A 21,386-nucleotide genomic window follows, 5' to 3' on the forward strand; every position below is an offset into this window, starting at 1 on the left:
GAACAACTTTAGCTTAATGAAGCAGTTTTGGTGTATAGAACATGCCCCTGTAGCCTCACTGCTCAATCCTCTGCCATTTAGGAGTTAAATCCCTTTGTTTATGAACCCTAGTCACACCTCCCTGCATGTGACTTGCACAGCCTTCCATAAACACTCCTGTAAAGAGAGCCCTATTTAGGCTTTCTTTATTGCAAGTTCTGTTTAATTAAGATGTTCTTATCCCCTGCTATGTAAATAGCTTGCTAGACCCTGCAAGAGCCTCCTGTATGTGATTAAAGTTCAATTTAGAGATTGAGATACAATTATTTAAGGTAAATTACATCTGTTTGAAAGTGAAACCAGTTTTTTTTTCATGCAGGCTCTGTCAATCATAGCCAGGGGAGGTGTGGCTAGGGCTGCATAAACAGAAACAAAGTGATTTAACTCCTAAATGACAGTGAATTGAGCAGTGAAATTGCAGGGGAATGATCTATACACTAAAACTGCTTTATTTAGCTAAAGTAATTTAGGTGACTATAGTGTTCCTTTAATGATATCTGATGCTTCCACCAGCAAATATTTGGAAGCTGTGTTTAAATACAGGTCACACAATCCAAAATGTCTTAAAATTCAAAAAAGTTAGGATTTTCGCAAAGACCAGCACTTCAGCATTTAACCATGCTCAACGACCTTTCTGCTGCATTCTGCGCATCCCACCTGCTCCATACTCAAAAAGTCTTTGAATATTATTTTTCCCCGATTGAGGTAGCTGTAGCATGCTAGCCATGTCTCATCATGCAGCCGTGTCTAAAAACTATTCCTTAACATGAAGATATCTTTCCGATTTCATTAAGTTCTCAAGTTGCATCATATCCCAACTCTATCCCAGAATACTGTGTGGGATTTTGTTTGCTTGGCATATTACATTTTGTTTCAGCCTTGCTCAACCAGCTGCGACAGGGTAATTTCTGGGCTATTTTGTTCTCTAACTAATGCCTTTTTTTGCATAACGCAATGTATCTGTAGTCATACCTGTCATATCTCTTTTTCACCTGAACGGAACATTGCTTGCAATAAACACAGATCAGTGAGCATTGCCCTTTTTATGAATCAATTGGTTAACGCAGCAATTAGTCTGCTAAAAGCAATGTTCCCAGCAGACTGGCTGTACGGAGTAATTGGTGCAAAGCCCTCCTGGTATTTTTTCCTGTAAACAAGTTACAGTATATTGGAGAAGATCTGCAAAGACTATGGCTGTTTTAGCCTTACTGTGCCTTTAATGCTGTATTTGCGTTCCCCTCTCATTTGTTAAGGTCATTCAAGTGTATAATTCAGGTTTTAAACAGAAGTGGCAATATGCCCCCTACAAGCACATATTGGGCTATGCCTGTGTTTCTGTCAGAACTAAGGTGCTAGTGGTGTGAAGCTGAAAAGGGGAGCAAAATTCTATTGTAATTCAACATAGTAATATTCTAGTGAGACATAATTTGCCTCAAAATAATTAGTATAATAAAAATAAAAATAAAGTATAATACAATATAGACGTCTCAGTGCTGAAAAATCTAGTAAATCACAATATTTTGACAGTTAGTAACCAAAGTGAGAATTGTTTGAGAAATCCAAGTGAATTTAAAATGTTAGCCCAAAATAGCTGACAAAGAAGCATAACTGGCCTATAGAATGTATCCCGTTTGGCTATATTGGATTTAGATTTTAGGGGTGAAAATTAAGGTACAACCAAGGGTCATGACTATTCCAGGATATAGGCGGTTACTTCATAACTAACTGACTATTATATCACTGAATATCTATTTTAGAACATGCTAAAAGTATCTTATTTGCACAGACTGTTCTCTAAACATATTCATTGCAGGATAAAGGCACAGGTCTATTCGCTAGAATAAAAGGCAATCCAGATAATATCCAGTAATAAAAGATAAACCGCAAATGGATGTCATGTTCACTGTGCCTAAAGGAGTGTTAGCTATACCCCATTTAACAAAGCACAACATTTTTTTTTTTTTTAAATATTGTCTGGGGTGGCTGCTATACAGAGGGAACTTGTCAAGGTACTACTAACACATTCAGGTATACAATGAAATTTAAAGGGACACTCCACTACCAAGTAAATAAATTAACAAATGAATAAATGAAATATAATTAAATAAAAGAAAGATCATTATTTAGTAGATATACCCACAGTGAAAACATATGTGTATTTGATTATGCATTTTTTCATTGGGGTATATAGAAACATAGAAACATAGAATGTGACGGCAGATAAGAACCATTCGGCCCATCTAGTCTGCCCAGTTTTCTAAATACTTTCATTAGTCCCTGGCCTTATCTCATAGTTAGGATAGCCTTATGCCTATCCCACGCATGCTTAAACTCCTTTGCTATAGAAACATAGAATGCGACGGCAGAAAGATGTGCATCAAAACTTGCAAAGTATTTGCAATAAGTTTATACAATGCAGAAGGTTGGCTTCTGTCACGTAGACAGCCTGCAAACGGAAGCTTTTGCCTCACTCCCTCCTATGCTGAAAGCAGTCCTCCCTGCCTCCCTTTCAACAGCCAATATTGTTATTTCCCCACCTCCCTCTCTTTACCTTCCTCTCCTTCCCCTCATCACTGATCAGTACCCTGCCCAATGTATAAAATAGTTGGCAAAAGCTGCAGATCTCTTATCTGAAGCCTTTCGTAAAGCCTCTCATTCTAACCCCACCAGACTTTCTGTGGTTGTCCAATCACAGACTTCCCAATGCAGCTCAACGAGAAGCCTTTGCAATGCAGGTGCTCCAAGCAATTGCTACCTGTTGAATTTAGCTCCACTAACCTAAACAAACCAGGAAGTGACAGGACTGAGTTTCTGATTGACAGCTAGAGGGGTGTAACAAGGTGAAATTATAAAAGGGTCAATTTCTATTGAACCTGCACTTTTTGTAAGATGAAAAGGGCTCCAGCAAGCTAGGTGTTTGGAGTGTCCATGTAATCAATACACTGTGCACACTAAATCTCAAGAAAGTGTACAGATTTAAAGGACAATCCAGTGAGCTGACACCCTTATCTGTACCTTGGGTCTCATCTGTCCAAATCACTTTAAGACTGTGCGCTTATAGCAGTGCTCTAGAAACCTACTGTATCAGTCTCAATACGGGTGGTACTGTGGAATATTTTGTTATTAGATAAATTAAAGGGACACTCCAGGCACCCAGATCACTTCTGCCCATTGGGGCGGTATGGGTGCCAACTCCCACTACTCTTAACCCTGCAAGTGTAATTATTGCAGTTTTTTTTAAACTGCAATAATTACCTTGCAGGGTTAACTCCACCTCTAGTGGCTGTCTACTAGACAGCCACTAGAGGGCACTTCCTCCTTCATAGCACAGGGTTGTGCTAGAGCGTCGCTGGACGTCCTCACGCTGTGTGAGGACCTCCAGCGTCGCTCAATTTCCCATAGGAAAGCATTGAAAAGCATTTTCCATGCTTTCCTATGGGGAGCTCTAATGCGCATGCGCTGCATTGCCGCGCATGCTCATTAGGTCTCCCCGGCCGGTGGGCGGGATCAGTCTCGCCCACCGGCCGACGTAATGCAGAGGAGGAGCGGCGGCAGAGGGAGAAGAAGCGACGTGGGACATGTCGCTGCCTCTGGTAAGACACTGAAGGGGTTTTCACACCCCTTCAGCAACCGGTGATTGGGGGGGTGGGAGGGAGAGGGGACCTGCAGTGCCAGGAAAACGGATTGTTTTCCTGACACTGGAGTTTTTCTTTAATTATGATAGCAGAAATGACACTAAGATAGATTGTTAAACACCACTCACAGAATGTGGGAATGAAAATATTTATAATGGGAAATTTTATCCTCAATTTTGCCAGATACGTTTTAGCTTTTTACAATTTAGTTTCTAGGAAAATAAACAGGGGTCTATTCAGTAGCTAGACAGGAATATTCACGGATGTGTGACTTATTGCTAATTCTAGGTAAATTTGAGGTTTGAAAACAAAAACCTTGATTTAATATATTTGGATAAACTTGTCATACGATTTAATATTTTGGGAATACGCTTTTAAAAATGATTTAAAATTTGGAAAAAAAAAATCATATTTTATTTATACTTTTTTTAATGTATTTTACATATATATATATATATGATATATATTTTTTGATATTTCAATAATTTGAAAAAAATACATAAAATTAAAAGTGTATCTATAAATATGAAATAATTTGAAAAGCTAATCGAAACATATATATATATATATATATATATATATATAAATCAAGGACTTTGTTTGCAAACCATAAATCACTACTTGGTAAATAACCTCACCCAAATCTTTCACACTTTTAAAATCCTCTGAAATATCTGTCTCTCCAACGCGATGTCAGAAGGCATCATCTATATCACTTTAACATTTCATCCTTTGCCACATTTATTATGTTTAAATCCGTAACTTTGTAATCTTAACGCTCTCCAGGACGTGTTTCATAGCAGGAGACTCTCCGTGTTTCCTTTCTGATGAAGTACTTCATAAATAAATAAAATAAATATATGTCAGAGGATATCAGGAAAAATAAAACTATGGCCAGACCGTAGCCTTTACATTACGAAGTGTCTAGTATATTGTGATAAATTGCAAAAGAGGACTGTTACACCTGGATGAAATGACACGGATGAAATAGCTCAGAATATTATCAGCCGTATTACAAATTCTCCTAGCTCCAAGGCCATCAGTCTTGAGGTTCCCTATCTGTCTGCGTATTGGGATTGCGGTTTGACAGATGTCATCTGATAAAGGATATACCTTTATACTTGCATTAAAGATTTGGTACAATAATTTCTATTTACTTTTTTTTTTTTTCATTTTCTGTTATCCTTTGTATTTTTCTTCCATGAGGTTCATTGCAACAGAAAATAGAATCGATACTCCCTCCCCCCCATCATCATTATTGCTAGCCACTAATGGTTTAACTTAACAATGGGTCGGGGAGTTAATCAGTAGCTTAGCATTTGATCCAGTAACGGATCTGACAGCTCCGAATTATGTGAGACATAGGAAATAAAGAAAAGTGGGGGTAGGGGGAATTAATCAATATTTGAGATGGTGTTATTCCTTCCAATTTGGGCGATTTTCTAGGTCACAAAGAGTTTAACTCTTTTTTTTTTAAATTCTTTATTTTGTTCGGGTGATTCAAGGCAGTTAAACAAAGTCGTGATAAAAACATTGCAAATATATATGAGCGGTTACGTCTTTTTGTGAGATGGCCCTTTTTTGTTTTATATACATCTAGGAGTTGGCTAGCGGTTCCCAGGAGTGGGGGATCTTAGGGTATAGAAGGTGTTGACCACCAGGTAAGTCTATGTGTAAGTTGCGGTTTAACCTGTGTGTGACTATATTTATGAGTTATAGCTCCTGTTCTTAGTATTATTGCCCCCTAACCGGCGGGGCTGTGGGGGGGTGAGGGGTGGGGGAGGAGAGGGAGGTTTACATGTTGCTTGGTTGTATATGACTTGTCGATAACGTTACACGGGGGAGCAACATTTGTGTTAGACTATAGCTCTCTTAGGCAAATCTTAGCATTCCACTGAGGGGTAGTGGCGGCAAACGAGCTCCTGTTCTTAGTATTATTGCCCCCTAACCGGCGGGGCTGTGGGGGGGTGAGGGGTGGGGGAGGAGAGGGAGGTTTACATGTTGCTTGGTTGTATATGACTTGTCGATAACGTTACACGGGGGAGCAACATTTGTGTTAGACTATAGCTCTCTTAGGCAAATCTTAGCATTCCACTGAGGGGTAGTGGCGGCAAACGAGTTGTGTAGTAATGTCGTGGGCGAATAACAAGAAATGAAAACATAACATTAAAAGAAAAAACATAATAAGAAGAAACATAATATAGGCTATTGTCCCGTACAAAGTCAGGTCACTGAGTTACTGGAACCACTGGGTGTAAAAGGGGTGACTCTGGATACGTCCCAGGTTCGGCTTGTGTCTGTCGCTGTAACTTGGCCCTGTAATCCGAGCGCCTGGAGGAAAGCAGTTCCTTCTGTGGGGTCTAGGGCCCTGAAAGTCTTTCCATCTTGAGTGACCACCAGAGCTCTAGGGAACGACCACCTATAGGGGAGGCCAACGTCTTGCAGTGTCTTTGTGATCGGCTGCATAGATTTGCGCCACAGTAATGTGGCTCTGCTCAGGTCCTGGAAGAACGTGAGTGTGTGTGACTCGAATTGTAGAGGGGTCTTGCCCTTCACTGCATTGAGGAGCTGTTGTTTGTCGGCTTGAGTTTGGCAGTGCAAGATAATGTCCCGGGTGGCCATAGCTGGTGCCTGCGACGATTTGGCAATGCCGTCAAAGTTGATCTGCTTTGCGTGTTTCGTAGACATAACGGTGGAGACTAGGCGCCTGACGAAGTGGGGAAGCTCCTCGGGTGAAAGGGCCTCCGCCACTCCGCGGATATTGATGTTCCTATTCTGTTCTCTGTCCTCCAGGTAGGCCATTTTGACACCTTGGTGAGCTTGAGCCATTTGTAGGTGTTGCACGGTGTCGTTGATGGCGGCCAAATCCTGTTTCAGGTCGGTGAGGGCCTCTTCTGTCGTTTGGACCCTGTTTGTAACCGCCTGTACTTCTGCTCGCACAGTTTTGAGCTCTGCCGCAAACATTTGCTGTATGTGCACCAGCAGGTTATGTATGTCCTGTTTGGTGGACGGTGCATTTCCATCGGGTATCGCCGTGGTCTCCAGCGTGGAGGGAGTCTCTGCTGGTGAGTCTGTTGTATTTGCAGGACCGGGCTGTGTCACCCCTCTGGGCTTCAGGGTGAGTAGTTGGCCGATATCTTGGCAATCCCTGGGTGCAGGCTGGGTCTGCTTCTGCGTTTTGCGCACCATGCCGCCGTCTGGAGGGGTTTGTCTGAAGTATTCTGTGTGTGTGTTTCCCTCTGGGCTCGTTCTGCTCCAGTAGGGGTCGGTGGTCGGCCGCAGGCTTTCCACGCGGTAGGCCCGAAGGCCTCGGCGCCTGGTTTAGGCCTGTGTGGGGAAAGTGAATTTTTGCTCGCGGGTACTTCCCTCTCTCATCGGGGGTGAGTATACCCCGATTTTAGCGGTTTCTGCGGCAGTAAAGTCTATTTTTGCTGAGCTTTATCTCGGAGCTGCCTGGAGATACGTCTGCCAGAGTTTAACTCTTGCACTTATAATAGAAGAATGAAAAGTACGTCTAAATTCCTGAAATCTCAAACCCCTATTTATTTTCAGACCCTTAGTACTGATGCCATTTTCATGAGTGAGTCACAGGCATCCTCTGCACGAGGGTTTATAATTTATTATTAGCTATTATTGCCAGTAGCAGGTCATTATCTACCATATAGTAACGGATGTCATATGCTAGAACACCCAGTCAACACTAATGCCTGCTGATGTCTTCCACGATCTCCTCCAATCAGAGACAGCATCCACCAGAAGCAATATTGACTGCAATCCCCATCAGAATGTCACAGTCACAGGCGCAGATCACCCACCACTGGGTACAAAAAGACATGCACATTTCACATCTAGTCAACTAAAAAATAAATAATACTTTACGAAAGGCATTGCATGTGCTTCCAAGTCATATGTTAAGTTGCTACAAGTCTTGGGTGTGTATAGTCATTAGTCCTTGCAAGGCTAGCAGAATAGGGGTGCTACATCATGAATTTAGTCAGGTGCGCTGATACCATCTTTGCTTGGGCCAAGTGATTATTCTAAAATAAGGTTTGACGATGATAATGATGATGAAGTGTGCATGCATCTATCACAGTCTAATGGTCAATGGTGCGTAGCTTGCACATCATTGGGCAAACAGCAGAGGGTTACAGGATGCTCAAGCAGGTCATATGGGTAAAGAGTGAAAACCAAAGGGATGCAAGCTGCCAAGTGTTGTAGGAGGTTCACTCACTCAGCATCCAGGGAGTCCAACTATTTTGCGTTAACCTCAGCCTTGTTTGTTACGCTCCATTTCGAGAGTGGCTAGAGACCTTCAACTGCTCCAATCACTCACTCCAGGAATTATGATAAGAGAACATTCTTTACTTTGTGTTTGAAGAACTGTACACAGTTGACTAACTTGGCAGAGGCCCAAAACCGTTTCAAAAGGCTCCCTAGACTCATACTATATAGATATATTACTGTATCTCTCTCTAAAATTCCATGAGTTTGCTAAAGTAGGATTGACAAAACTGTATGTAGCACATTTGTCCTGTGATGCTTGACTGACTAAGAAATAGACTCACCATAAAGGTATTATAACAGTACATGCAGTATGTGGTTTATTCACTTTTCTAAACTGCTGCCTTGTACCCCTGACTCAGCAATACAAAGACTCCTTTGTGATATTTTAAACACAGACATCGGCACAGGGCAGTACAGGTCTCATACTATCAACGAGCCTGATCTCCATCACCATGACTCATGATGACGGGCTATAACAGTGAAACAAGGATGGACTCTATGGAAGAGCAGGCCAATAACTATAAAAAGAAATCATAACGACTGTGTATTAGAAGGTGCTTAGTAAAACAGAGAGAGGTACAACAACAACAAAAAAAAACCCACAAAAGGATAAACAAAAAAAGCATAACGATGAGACAGTCGATGAAAAGAAAAAGCATAAAACTAAACAATACTCTGTGTTTTGCCAAGAAAAGATAAATAGATGTGTCTGTCTCAGTCTGATGGTCCAGACAGAAGCGGCCTCCTCCTCAGTCTCTGCTAGTTCACATGCCACACAAAACGAGCTCCATGATTAGTTGCTGTCGGTGAGTTGCTTGCGTGACCAAGGCATGCCATTCATCATGATGCTACCTCCAACAACATCTTAAAGTGTTTCCGTACCTCGTTGTTCCAGACTTTCTTGCCTGACCTAAATTTACCCGGCAAGCTCTCCAGCCCTGCTAAATTCTAGAATTTTTTTTTTAATGGAAAAAAACGACTTTGCAATATTACAGAAAGAGTTAAAAAAACATTATATATAGAGAGAAATGCAACACCATCCATTAGGATATTTTTATATGCTTGAACTTGTGGGTCATGATATTCCCTGGGATTTATCTTCTAAACTGGGAACTGAAGTGAACTGAGAAGGGTAGTGCAAATTTAAGACAAAAATAGCTGTTCTGGCAAAATAGCAGATAATCGATTTTTCTTAAATTTGCAATATCTTTCTCAGTTAACTTCAGCTCCCTCAAACCATACCTACTTAGCACGGGAATCATCGCTACAAAATGTATACAGTTATTTTGTTTTACCTACATCCCTAACGTACCTGAGGTGGGCAGGAAAAGAACAGGCTGCAGATGGTGGGCCCATCTGTCAAAGGGACAGTGTCGGAGAGCTAGAATAAATATAAGGGCAGTATAGGAGAGGTAGAGTGAGTATATGTAAAAACTATGTGTATGTGACGGGTGATCGGAATAAGTCTTTTTATGTATATACTTTCTTCTTTGAATTGGCTCGGCGTAATATCCTTCTATATCACCAAAAAATATTAATCTACTCACAAAGCAAAGAGCAGTAAATACGTAAAAAACTTGTCAGATTGTCCAGCTTAATGATGTTACAGAGAGAGAGATCTTCGATGGAGAGTAAACGCCTTTATCTAGAACATGGGTCCTCAAACTGTGGCCCCCCAGATGTTGCTGAACTACAACTCCCATGATTCTTTGAATTACATAGATAGCCAGAGAATCATGGGAGTTGTAGTTCAGCAACATCTGTGGGGCCAGAGTTTGAGGACCCCTGGTCTAGAAAGTCAGGGTAACAGAAAGTGGTCCTTTGACTTCTGTTATATGTTAAACCTGACTATATTGACTTCAGACCTTTTGGCTAGAACTCTGGCCCTATAAGGACATATATGAAGACCCTCAATACTCTAATTGATACCCACATACCAGACTTCTCATGGTACAGAATAGCAAATTACCATCTGTTCTTTTTAACCCATTAGACATCCATACCGAACATGACTAGGAGTAGAAACAAGGAATATGTACTATTCTACAGTAGATAAGTAGATACACAAGTACAATAGGTTTCGAGACATCAGAAAGATTTGCCCAACAGAGCTTACAATCTAAAGTCTATCTCTAGCATGCCCTGTTGTGTTTCATATAAATTAGCAACACATTATTTTATATAGAAATATCTGCTTCTAGCTTTTAAATCCTCATAAAAAAAAAACTAGTTTATATTGGTAATTGTAACTGTTTTGACTGTGCTTGCTGAATTTATATAAAAAACGAGCCATGGCCTTGGTTTCAACAACAAGAGCTAAATGAAGACCCACTGTATTGTTTTTGTTTTGTGCAGTGAATTACAATGTGTTAAAAAGTTAGAATTTATCCAGTCTCTCGCTCCCAACTACCTATTCTTCTTAAGTCAGAATTTCCGATTTATTATCAGTATAATCCTGCATTACAATCAGTATCTCATTTTTTCAACTAAATGTGTGAAGAAGGCACCCAATTTGTGACTCCTTGCCTGCCCTGATTCTGAAAATGTTAAGCAAGTGGGTAATCTGCACAGTGGCATGTCCTACCTCCTGGCATTACCACTACCATGACACTTCCGAGTAGACGGAGCTCCACCACGCCCCCTTCTCTGACGCGATCTCCCCACGCTACATAGGGAGACCGCGCCAGATTCAAAATGCTGGATTATTGAAAGGCTTCCCCTCGAACCTCAAAACCGGCTAGAATTATTTCACTTACTGTTACGTGTACCGGACCCGGACTGGAAATCGTTGACTCGCCTTCTCCTCTCCTCGACCACAATTTGTATCACGGACCTGCTCTTACTTCCTAAGAAACTCTCTCTTTCTGGAGAAAACACTAAAAACAAGCCTGGAACTATCTCCTACTAAATGGCTAAGTATTACTCTTAGTTCATTTTGGATTCTGCCTGCTTGCAAGTCTGCTTAACTCTCTATTGCTACAAACTAACAATAGCTATTGCAACTTATTAAAACTATTTGCTCTGAATAGATAGTCTCTTCCATGGACTAATTAATTGCCTCTTGCTACTCTATTGCAAATCTGCTGCTGCTTGCTCCGTTTAACCGATTAACAACTTCCAAATATTTAAAGCTACAGTACCTGTACTATTTAGTACATTCTCTCCAATTTAATTCATTAAATAAAACCTCCATCAGCTATCTGCAGTTGTGTTCCATATATTAATCCAAGTACCTATTACACACAGGTTATACAAACAAAGATGAAAGTTTGATGAACAGAAGACATATTTTCAGTGTATAACGGGCAAGTAAAGCCTAGGTTACTATCAGGAATGCTTATATCTCCTTTCTCGTTGGCCTCTTCGCTCCCCAAATGACCTGTTACAGTTCCGTTCTCGTAAACACCCCTCCGAATTGCTTGCTGGACTTCTTCAATCTTTAATTCTTAAAAATGCACTTCTTCATAGAAGTCTATCAGCTCGCCTCTCAACACCTCATCCCTTACAACCTTGCTTTGCTATCGCCCAATCACCTATATACACAAATATCCAAATAATTGAATTCCATCACTTCCCTCTGTGTATTTATCGTTCATCCTTTTAGAAGGTAAGCTCGTATGGGCAGGGCCCTCTTCATCTACTGTTCCTGCATGTCAAACGTGTTTTGTCAGAATTGTTTGTTTGTCTTGATATATCTATTGCACAGTGCTGCAACAGATGAACCACATATAAATCATTGTAATTGAGTGTTTAATGTTTGAACAAAGCTTATACAGGGAGCAAATTGTGTTTGTTAAAGTAAACCCTGGAATCTGGAGACTTTTCAATGCCCACACTTAGATATATTTTTATATGACAGTCAGACAGACACACAGACAGACAGAAAAGCAGACAGAAAAACAAGCATACAAAAATCCAAATACGCACACAAATGGACAGATAGACAAACTAGACAGCTACACAGACAGACAGGAAGAGAGATAGACAGACAGTCTACTCAAATTTTGACTGAAAGGCAGTTAGATTGACAGACAGACATTTAGATACTCTGTATAAATAACCTGTAAATACTTGAAATAACTGTAAGAAAATTATGAGGAGACATGAATACTCATAAACAGACATTTATTTAACTGTGATGGGCACCTCAGTTATGAGCTAAGATGTTTTGCTTTCCTGCAGTTTGAGGGCAAGAAAGTTGTAGGAAAAATATCAATCAAAATTTAATTTTGCAGATTAATTATAGAGGTAGATGCTGGAACATTTACCTTAAAATCTATCCCTGGCCTGCTCCTCAGTAACTCGGCAATTGCATCAATCAGTTGTGGACAGAATTCATTTGCAAGTCATTTACAAACAGCGGATAGTGATGACATGCCTTGCTAATACAAAAATGATGGAGTTTTCTTGCTCTCAGCACTGAACACTCATTAAGATCCTGGCCTAATTTCCACCAAACCCGACTTCTTATTGAGTCATAAAAATGTGAAATGTTTGATCCCCCGCCCCCGTGTGGATCTGAAGAGCTGAACTGATCTATACCAGCAAGGTGTCTCGTCCAATCTCTTTATCTAACAACGAGTAAAAAAGTGCAGGTATCGCCAAGGTTGCCGTATCTCCACCATATTTTCCTTGAAACGCATTAATATTGTTCTAACGAGGCTCCAGTTGAGCAATATAAAGATAGAATGTAAACACGGGGTTGTTATTGTATATTCTAGAAAACTGGCGCAAGTTTCTATGAGTTGGGCAATTATCATGGAACCATAGGAAGAAGGTATGTTTAACTGCTGACTAACACAACATATGGAATGCAGAGCATTCTCTCACTCACTAAACACCAGCTTCAAAACTCTCAAAATGTAATCATTTTTAGAAGCACTTGTCTTGCGGCTTTGCACCAATTTTGATAAATCTCCCCAGTGGTAGGTGGGCACAGGTATACTTGTAGTGGAGGATCTCTATGTTAAGGCATGTGAATGCAACATACGAAATAATAGCACTTTTTATGTACTGTACATTATTTTGAACCCTTGATAAGTGTCCAGGAAAACACACTGGAACATCTGCATTCATCTTATATCAATTGTACAGCATATACTGTGAACATTTATTGGTATATTACAGCATTTCTTAGAACGGACGTACTGCACTATGTTTTGTTTTTTTTCGTTCACCTTATACCTTATATACAAATACATTTTTTTTAAAACACCCAGGTTGCATCTCTATATTATTATAATATATGAAGTAATATTGGAGGCGTCTTAGCACAGTTTAGCATGCATGTGTTTTCATGTTTTAATTTATGAATAGTTTTCCTTGGAAGAACTAAGACAACCTTGTAAACACTTGATTTTGGAGATTGATAAAGACTTAAAATACCGTCTACGGATAAACAGATATTTGAAAAGTTATAGTTTAGCAACTTTTACTAATATAAATGGCTTTTTTTCTTAATGGGAGGACATGCAAATTAAGCCCTCAATGACATGTGTACATAAATAAATATTTTTGGTAGATTTCTTTACTAGCATTTATCTCCGTCATACAGATTCACAAAAGTGGACGTGATGTTGACTTGACCGGAAAGCAGTAAATTCAAAATTTTACATATGGAAATTGGAATGTAAAATTCACTTACCCTTTGCTCTTGGGTTGCTACAAAGGTTTGGAACCCAGGGGCCACGCCAAACCCCAGCTCTTGGATGAATGGGGGTTCAGACTGACTGTGTATTTGAACTTTTACCCCTGCCTCAAATGTGGTTTCCTCTGGAAAAGAAAAAAATAGGACAGGGTGAGTGGAAAATGGTCCAACGTCAATGGAGTTTCAGAACCGTAAAGTAACAAATGAAATCATGTAAATTAGACCGGGCACATCAATATGGAGCATTACATTGGACACAAATCCAAAATAAGTATTTGGGATTTTTTAACGCAGTTTTCCAAATTATGTGCTTGGTGCTAGAGAACCCTTCTTTAAAACTAAAATTATCACAATGACTGACATTTACCAGACTACTGTCCATGTGTACAATTCGATATATACGAATTGCTTGAAATATTTGTACAAATCTCATTTCGTCCATGTTTTTTTCCAGTTCGTCTGAATTGTATTTGCACGCTTTCGTTGCAAACTAAATTTGGTCAAACCAGTTTAAATGGAAACTATAGTGTTAGGAAAACAATGTTGGTTTCCTACAACTATAGTGAACAACAATGCCGCCCTCTCTCGTGGCCTGGAAGGGTTAAAAACCCCTTCTGTCACTTACCTGATTCCCTGGCGCTGGTTCAGGCTCCGCCTCTGCTCCTCCTTGTATTAGGAGTCGGACCAATGTTTGTCTGTGTGCCAAGGTGTGTGCATCTCTGTTTGCATGTGCCAGTGTGTATATGTGTATCTCTGTGTGTGTGTGTGTGTGTGTATGTATCTGACACACAGATACACACACACTGACACACAGATACACACACTGACACACAGTGTGTATCTGTGTGTGTGTGTGTGTGTGTGTGTGTATATGTATGTATGTATGTATCTATCTGTGTGTCAAGGTGTGTGTATCTGTGCAAAGTGTGTGTATCTATGTTTCTATGTGCCAGTGTGTGTATCTGTGTGTCAATGTGTATTTGTGTGTGTGTGTGTGTAACTGACACACAGATACACACACTCTGGCACATAGTGGCACACAGATACACACACTGACACACAGTGTGTATCTGTGTGTGTGTATGTATGCATCTATCTGTGTGTCAAGGTGTGTCAAAGTGTGTGTATCTGTGTATGTGCATGTGGGTTTCTGTGTTTGTATGTGCCAGTGTGTGTATCTGTGTGTCAGTGTGTATGTATCTGACACACAGATACACACACTGGCACATAGTGTCAGACAGATACACACACTGACACACAGATACACACCTTGACACACAGTGTTTATCTCTGTCTGTGTTTATGTATCTGTGTGTCAAAGTGTGTGTATCTGTGTTTGTATGTTCCGGTGTGTGTCAAGGTGTGTGTATCTGTGTTTGTATGTGCCAGTGTGTGTGTATCTGTGTGTCAGTGTGTATCTCTGTGTGTGTGTTTGTGTATGTATGTATCTGACACACAGATACACACACTGGCACACAGATAAACACAGACACACAGATACCCACACTCAGATGCACACAGTGACAAATACACACATCTTGACTCACAAATACACACACGCAGATACACACAGTGACATATACACACACTTGTACCCACAGATACACACACTTGCACATTCATACACTCAGATACACACATTGACACATACACACAGTGTCATACACACACACACACACACACACATAGGCACATACAAACACACTGATATACACCGTCACATACACACACACATACACACGCATACTGACATACACACACACACTCAGATACACACAGTGACACATACACAAACCTTGACACAGAGATACACACACTGACACACACTGACACACACTCAGAAACACATACTCTTTGATAGACACACATACACTCTCACTGATAAACACACATACTCTTTGACAGACACACATACAAACATATATACACTCTCACTGACAAGCACACATACAAACTCCCTAACAGACACACATGCAATTTATTATTTAAAAAAAAAAAAAAAATTACTCCACCCAGACTCCCTACCTTTGGGAGTGCTGGCATGGAGTCTCTATGTCCCTCTGGTCCAGTGTGGCTGCTGTGCTGGGCGTCCGGTCCCTGGGGTCCAGTGGGGCTGCTGAGCGGCGGGCAGGCAGTGAGGGAGCAGTGATCTTCCTGCCCAGCTTCCTTGCATGCCCCTGATGATGCCGAAGCCGAAGTTACATCATATTCTGGCACCGGCATCACTGCTGTGCACGCGAAGGCAAATGGTGGAACCCCATTGGTGTTCTCGCAGAACCCCAGGGTTCCGCGAAACACCAATTGGGAAACGCTGTTTTAGTCTATACTTTCAATGAAAATTGAGCAATGGCCAGAACAGACAAAGGGGGAAAGTTGAAGAGGTTTCTATATGCCTTGAGACTGGAAGAGTTAAAGAATGTCCTGTACAAAACGGTTTTACAAAGGATGATTGTGGGTAATGATTTTTTCTTGAATCTGTACGTTACAGAAACTAAAAGAACATAATAGAATACAAATCTGTGATTTTCTCATTCATCTTCAAAGACGGTAGAATTGCCTACGCACAGCAGCAGACAAAAAAAAAAAAAAGTAAAGCTATATTGACAATTATGGCACACTGCATCTGCTTTAAAGGGTTGCTCCAAGCACCATAACCAAATCACCAATCACTTAATTAGAAGTGGTGATGGTGCCGAGAGTCTGTATGCGCAGCATATCGCAGTTAGACATACTAGTAGCAATGAAGATACCATCCAGCAAAATGGGAGACAAAAGGGACCCAGATCGGCAAAGTAGGGAGGATGATAAAATTTCCAGCGTTGTGTAACAAGCTGCAAGAAAGGATATCGAAAACGGTGAAGATATTCATCAGAGGAACGTTAACGCAGCTATGATACAAGCAGGTACACATCAGGCAAGCTTCACAGGCGCTCACCTCAACAAAGAGCATTGGATATTTGTACGAGACAGGCTTAGTGAGAGAGGGTCATGGGAGAGAGTGTGAGAACTGGAGAAAGAAAGGTACGTGTGAAAGTACGCAGCATGAGGCTGCCTTCATGAACACAATGTACTGTTACAAAGAGAGAGCGGAATATAAAGCTTTCATTCCTCCTGTACAGAAACACCAGGGATGTGTTATTACTGCTTCTAACATTCTGTGTGAGCAATCTGTACCTAATACCAGTAACTTCAATAAACCCATATAGCATTCTCGTTACAGTAACAAACAGAGGATGAAGACAGGTACCTCTAACCTTAACCAGATTGTCAGAACACAACATCCTCCTAATACACAGACATCAAAAAACATGACTCATTTCTTTCTGTTACATTGAGATCTATACACATCCCTCTCAACTCCTCCTAATACACTGACACCGGGACACATCCATCTCACCTCCTCCTAATACACAGACACCGGGACACATCCCTCTCACCTCCTCCTTATACACAGACACCGTTACACATCCCTCTCGCCCCCTCCTTATACACAGACACCGTTACACATCCCTCTCGCCCCCTCCTAATACACAGACACCGGGACACATCCCTCTCACCTCCTCCTAATACACAGACATCTGGACATATCCATCTCACCTCCTCCTAATACACAGACACCGGGACACATCCATCTCACCTCCTCCTAATACACAGACACCGAGACACATCCCTCTCGCCCCCTCCTAATACACAGACACCGGGACACATCCCTCTCACCTCCTCCTAATACAGACACCGGGACACATCCCTCTCACCTCCTCCTAATACACAGACAGCGGGACACATCCTTCTCACCTCCTCCTAATACACAGACAGCGGGACACATCCCTCTCACCTCCTCCTAATATACAGACACCGGGACACATCCATCTCACCTCCTCCTAATACACAGACACCGGGACACATCCGTCTCACCTCCTCCTAATACACAGACACCGGGACATATCCCTCTCACCTCCTAATACACAGACAGCGGGACACATCCCTCTCACCTCCTCCTAATACACAGACACCGGGACACATCCCTCTCACCTCCTCCTAATACACAGACATCTGGACATATCCATCTCACCTCCTCCTAATACGCAGACACCGGGACACATCTCTCTCACCTCCTCCTAATACACAGACACTGGGACACATCCCTCTCACCTCCTCCTAATACACAGACACCGGGACACATCCCTCTCACCTCCTCCTAATACACAGACACCGGGACACATCCCTCTCACCTCCTCCTAATACACAGACACCGGGACACATCCCGCTCTCCTCCTCCTAATACACTGACACCGGGACACATCCCTCTCGCCCCCTCCTAATACACAGACACATCCCTCTCGCCCCCTCCTAATACACAGACACCGGGACATATGTCTCTCACCTCCTCTTAATACACAGACATCGGGACACATCCCTCTCGCCCCCTCCTAATACACAGACACCGGGACACATCCCTCTCACCTCCTCCTAATACACAGACATCGGGACACATCCCTCTCACTTCCTCCTAATACACAGACAGCGGGACACATCCCTCTCACCTCCTCCTAATACACAGACACCGGGACACATCCCTCTCACTTCCTCCTAATACACAGGCACCGGGACACATCCCTCTCACCTCCTCCCAATACACAGACAGCGGGACACATCCCTCTCACATTCTCCTAATACACAGACAGAGGGACACATCCCTCTCACCTCCTCCTAATACACAGACACCAGGACACATCGCTCTCACCTCCTCCTAATACACAGACACCGGGACACATCCCTCTCACCTCCTCCTAATACACAGACACCGGGACACATCCCTCTCATCTCCTCCTAATACACAGACACCGGAGCACATCCCTCTCGCCTCCTCCTAATACACAGACACCAGGACACATCTCTCTCACCTCCTCCTAATACACAGACAGCAGGACACATCCCTCTCACCTCCTCCTAATACACAGACACCGGGACACATCTCTCTCACCTCCTCCTAATACACAGACAGCGGGACACATCCCTCTCACCTCCTCCTAATACACAGACACCGGGACACATCCCTCTCACCTCCTCCTAATACACAGACACCGGGACACATCCCGCTCTCCTCCTCCTAATACACTGACACCGGGACACATCCCTCTCGCCCCCTCCTAATACACAGACACATCCCTCTCGCCCCCTCCTAATACACAGACACCGGGACATATGTCTCTCACCTCCTCTTAATACACAGACATCGGGACACATCCCTCTCGCCCCCTCCTAATACACAGACACCGGGACACATCCCTCTCACCTCCTCCTAATACACAGACATCGGGACACATCCCTCTCACTTCCTCCTAATACACAGACAGCGGGACACATCCCTCTCACCTCCTCCTAATACACAGACACCGGGACACATCCCTCTCACTTCCTCCTAATACACAGGCACCGGGACACATCCCTCTCACCTCCTCCCAATACACAGACAGCGGGACACATCCCTCTCACATTCTCCTAATACACAGACAGAGGGACACATCCCTCTCACCTCCTCCTAATACACAGACACCAGGACACATCGCTCTCACCTCCTCCTAATACACAGACACCGGGACACATCCCTCTCACCTCCTCCTAATACACAGACACCGGGACACATCCCTCTCATCTCCTCCTAATACACAGACACCGGAGCACATCCCTTTCGCCTCCTCCTAATACACAGACACCAGGACACATCTCTCTCACCTCCTCCTAATACACAGACAGCAGGACACATCCCTCTCACCTCCTCCTAATACACAGACACCGGGACACATCTCTCTCACCTCCTCCTAATACACAGACAGCGGGACACATCCCTCTCACCTCCTCCTAATACACAGACACCGGGACACATCCCTCTCACCTCCTCCTAATACACAGACACCGGGACACATCTCTCTCACCTCCTCCTAATACACAGACAGCGGGACACATCCCTCTCACCCCCTCCTAATACACAGACACCGGGACACATCCCTCTCACCCCCTCCTAATACACAGACACCGGGACACATCCCTCTCACCTCCTCCTAATACACAGACACCGGGACACATCTCTCTCACCTCCTCCTATTACACAGACAGCGGGACACATCTCTCTCACCTCCTCCTAATACACAGACACCGGGACACATCCCTCTCGCCTCCTCCTAATATAGACACACCGGGACACATCCCTCTCACCTCCTCCTAATACACAGACACCGGGACACATCCCTCTCACCTCTTAATACACAGACACCTGGACACATCCCTCTCACCTCCTAATACACAGACACCGGGACACATCCCTCTCGCCTCCTCCTAATACACAGACACCAGGACACATCCCTCTCACCTCCTCCTAATACACAGACACCGGGACACATCCCTCTCACCTCCTCCTAATACACAGACACCGGGACACATCCCTCTCACCTCCTAATACACAGACACCTGGACACATCCCTCTCACCTCTTAATACACAGACACCTGGACACATCCCTCTCACCTCCTAATACACAGACACCGGGACACATCCCTCTCACCTCTTAATACACAGACACCTGGACACATCCCTTTCACCTCCTAATACACAGACACCGGGACACATCCCTCTCGCCCCCTCCTAATACACAGACACCGGGACACATCCCTCTCACCTCCTCCTAATACACAGACACCCGGACACATCTCTCTCACCTCCTCCTAATACACAGACACCGGGACACATCCCTCTCATCTCCTCCTAATACACAGACAGCCGGACACATCCCTCTCACATTCTCCTAATACACAGACAGCGGGACACATTCTTCTCACCTCCTCCTAATACACAGACACCGGGACACATCCCTCTCGCCTCCTCCTAATACACAGACACCGGGACAGATCCCTCTCGCACCCTCCTAATACACAGACACCGGGACACACCCCTCTCACCGCCTCCTAATACACAGACTGGTGCTGACAATTATGATGGGTCTAATTACAGAACCTTATCACAGAACAGACTAAATTTGTCATACCTCCCAAGAGTCATGTATCTGGTGGAGGTGTTGCTGGTGGGAAACGCACAGGATATAGCTATTGCTAATCGCTCACTTTCATCTTTCAAGTAAATCCATACCCCCTAACAGCAGTGTCCGGTGAAGCAGGTTGTCGGTGAGTGGGATAAAAGGTTGGACCAATGACGCAAATCACGTAACCAGAACCGTCTAAAGGGGCGAACATGCCTCAAAATGGGGCGTGTCTGCATGAAGAATTGATAGGTCAGCCTGGCATGAATGCATGTTAGGTTACCTGCCTATCATGTAGGCTGACCAACTAAGGGCATACTACGCAGACAGAACCCGGAGCTTTGCATAAATGCAGATAATAATGAACTCGCTCCACGCTTTCTAAGGACTGTCCCCTAGCACTCATTTGTCTACTTCTCCCCTTACCTTCTTACTAGGAGGCAGAAGCTCCTGGTATATAGTCTGGGACAGAGAAAAAGGTGGATGTAGTGAATGTAGAACAAAGGGAGCATGCCACAGTGTTAGAGAGACCGAAGCAGCAAGAGCATTTGCATTAACATCCCCAGGACACCCCCCTCTCACCTCCCCCCAATACATAGACATCAGGACACCGACCCCTCTCACCTCCTTCTAATACATTGACATCAGGACAACCACCCCTCATCTTCCCCTCATCAAACCTTCAACCTCTTAATACACAGACATCAGGACACATACCCCTCACCTTTTCCTAACGCAGAGACATCAGG

At 43.1% G+C, this 21,386-nt stretch overlaps 1 protein-coding gene across 2 annotated transcripts in view; it reads right to left on the reverse strand.

Annotated features, from left to right (window-relative positions):
* The window catches only part of ASIC2 (acid sensing ion channel subunit 2), a 491,697-nt gene that overhangs the window by 81,652 nt on the left and 388,659 nt on the right, over positions 1–21,386 (reverse strand). For both annotated transcript variants that reach the window (XM_063459381.1, XM_063459380.1), the window contains exon 3: positions 13,603–13,730. In XM_063459381.1, the coding sequence (XP_063315451.1) occupies positions 13,603–13,730 (128 nt within the window). The remainder of the gene's footprint in view (positions 1–13,602; positions 13,731–21,386) is intronic.

The sequence above is a fragment of the Pelobates fuscus genome, chromosome 6 (genome assembly GCF_036172605.1).
Source record: "Pelobates fuscus isolate aPelFus1 chromosome 6, aPelFus1.pri, whole genome shotgun sequence".
Classification (NCBI taxonomy): Eukaryota; Metazoa; Chordata; class Amphibia; order Anura; family Pelobatidae; genus Pelobates; species Pelobates fuscus.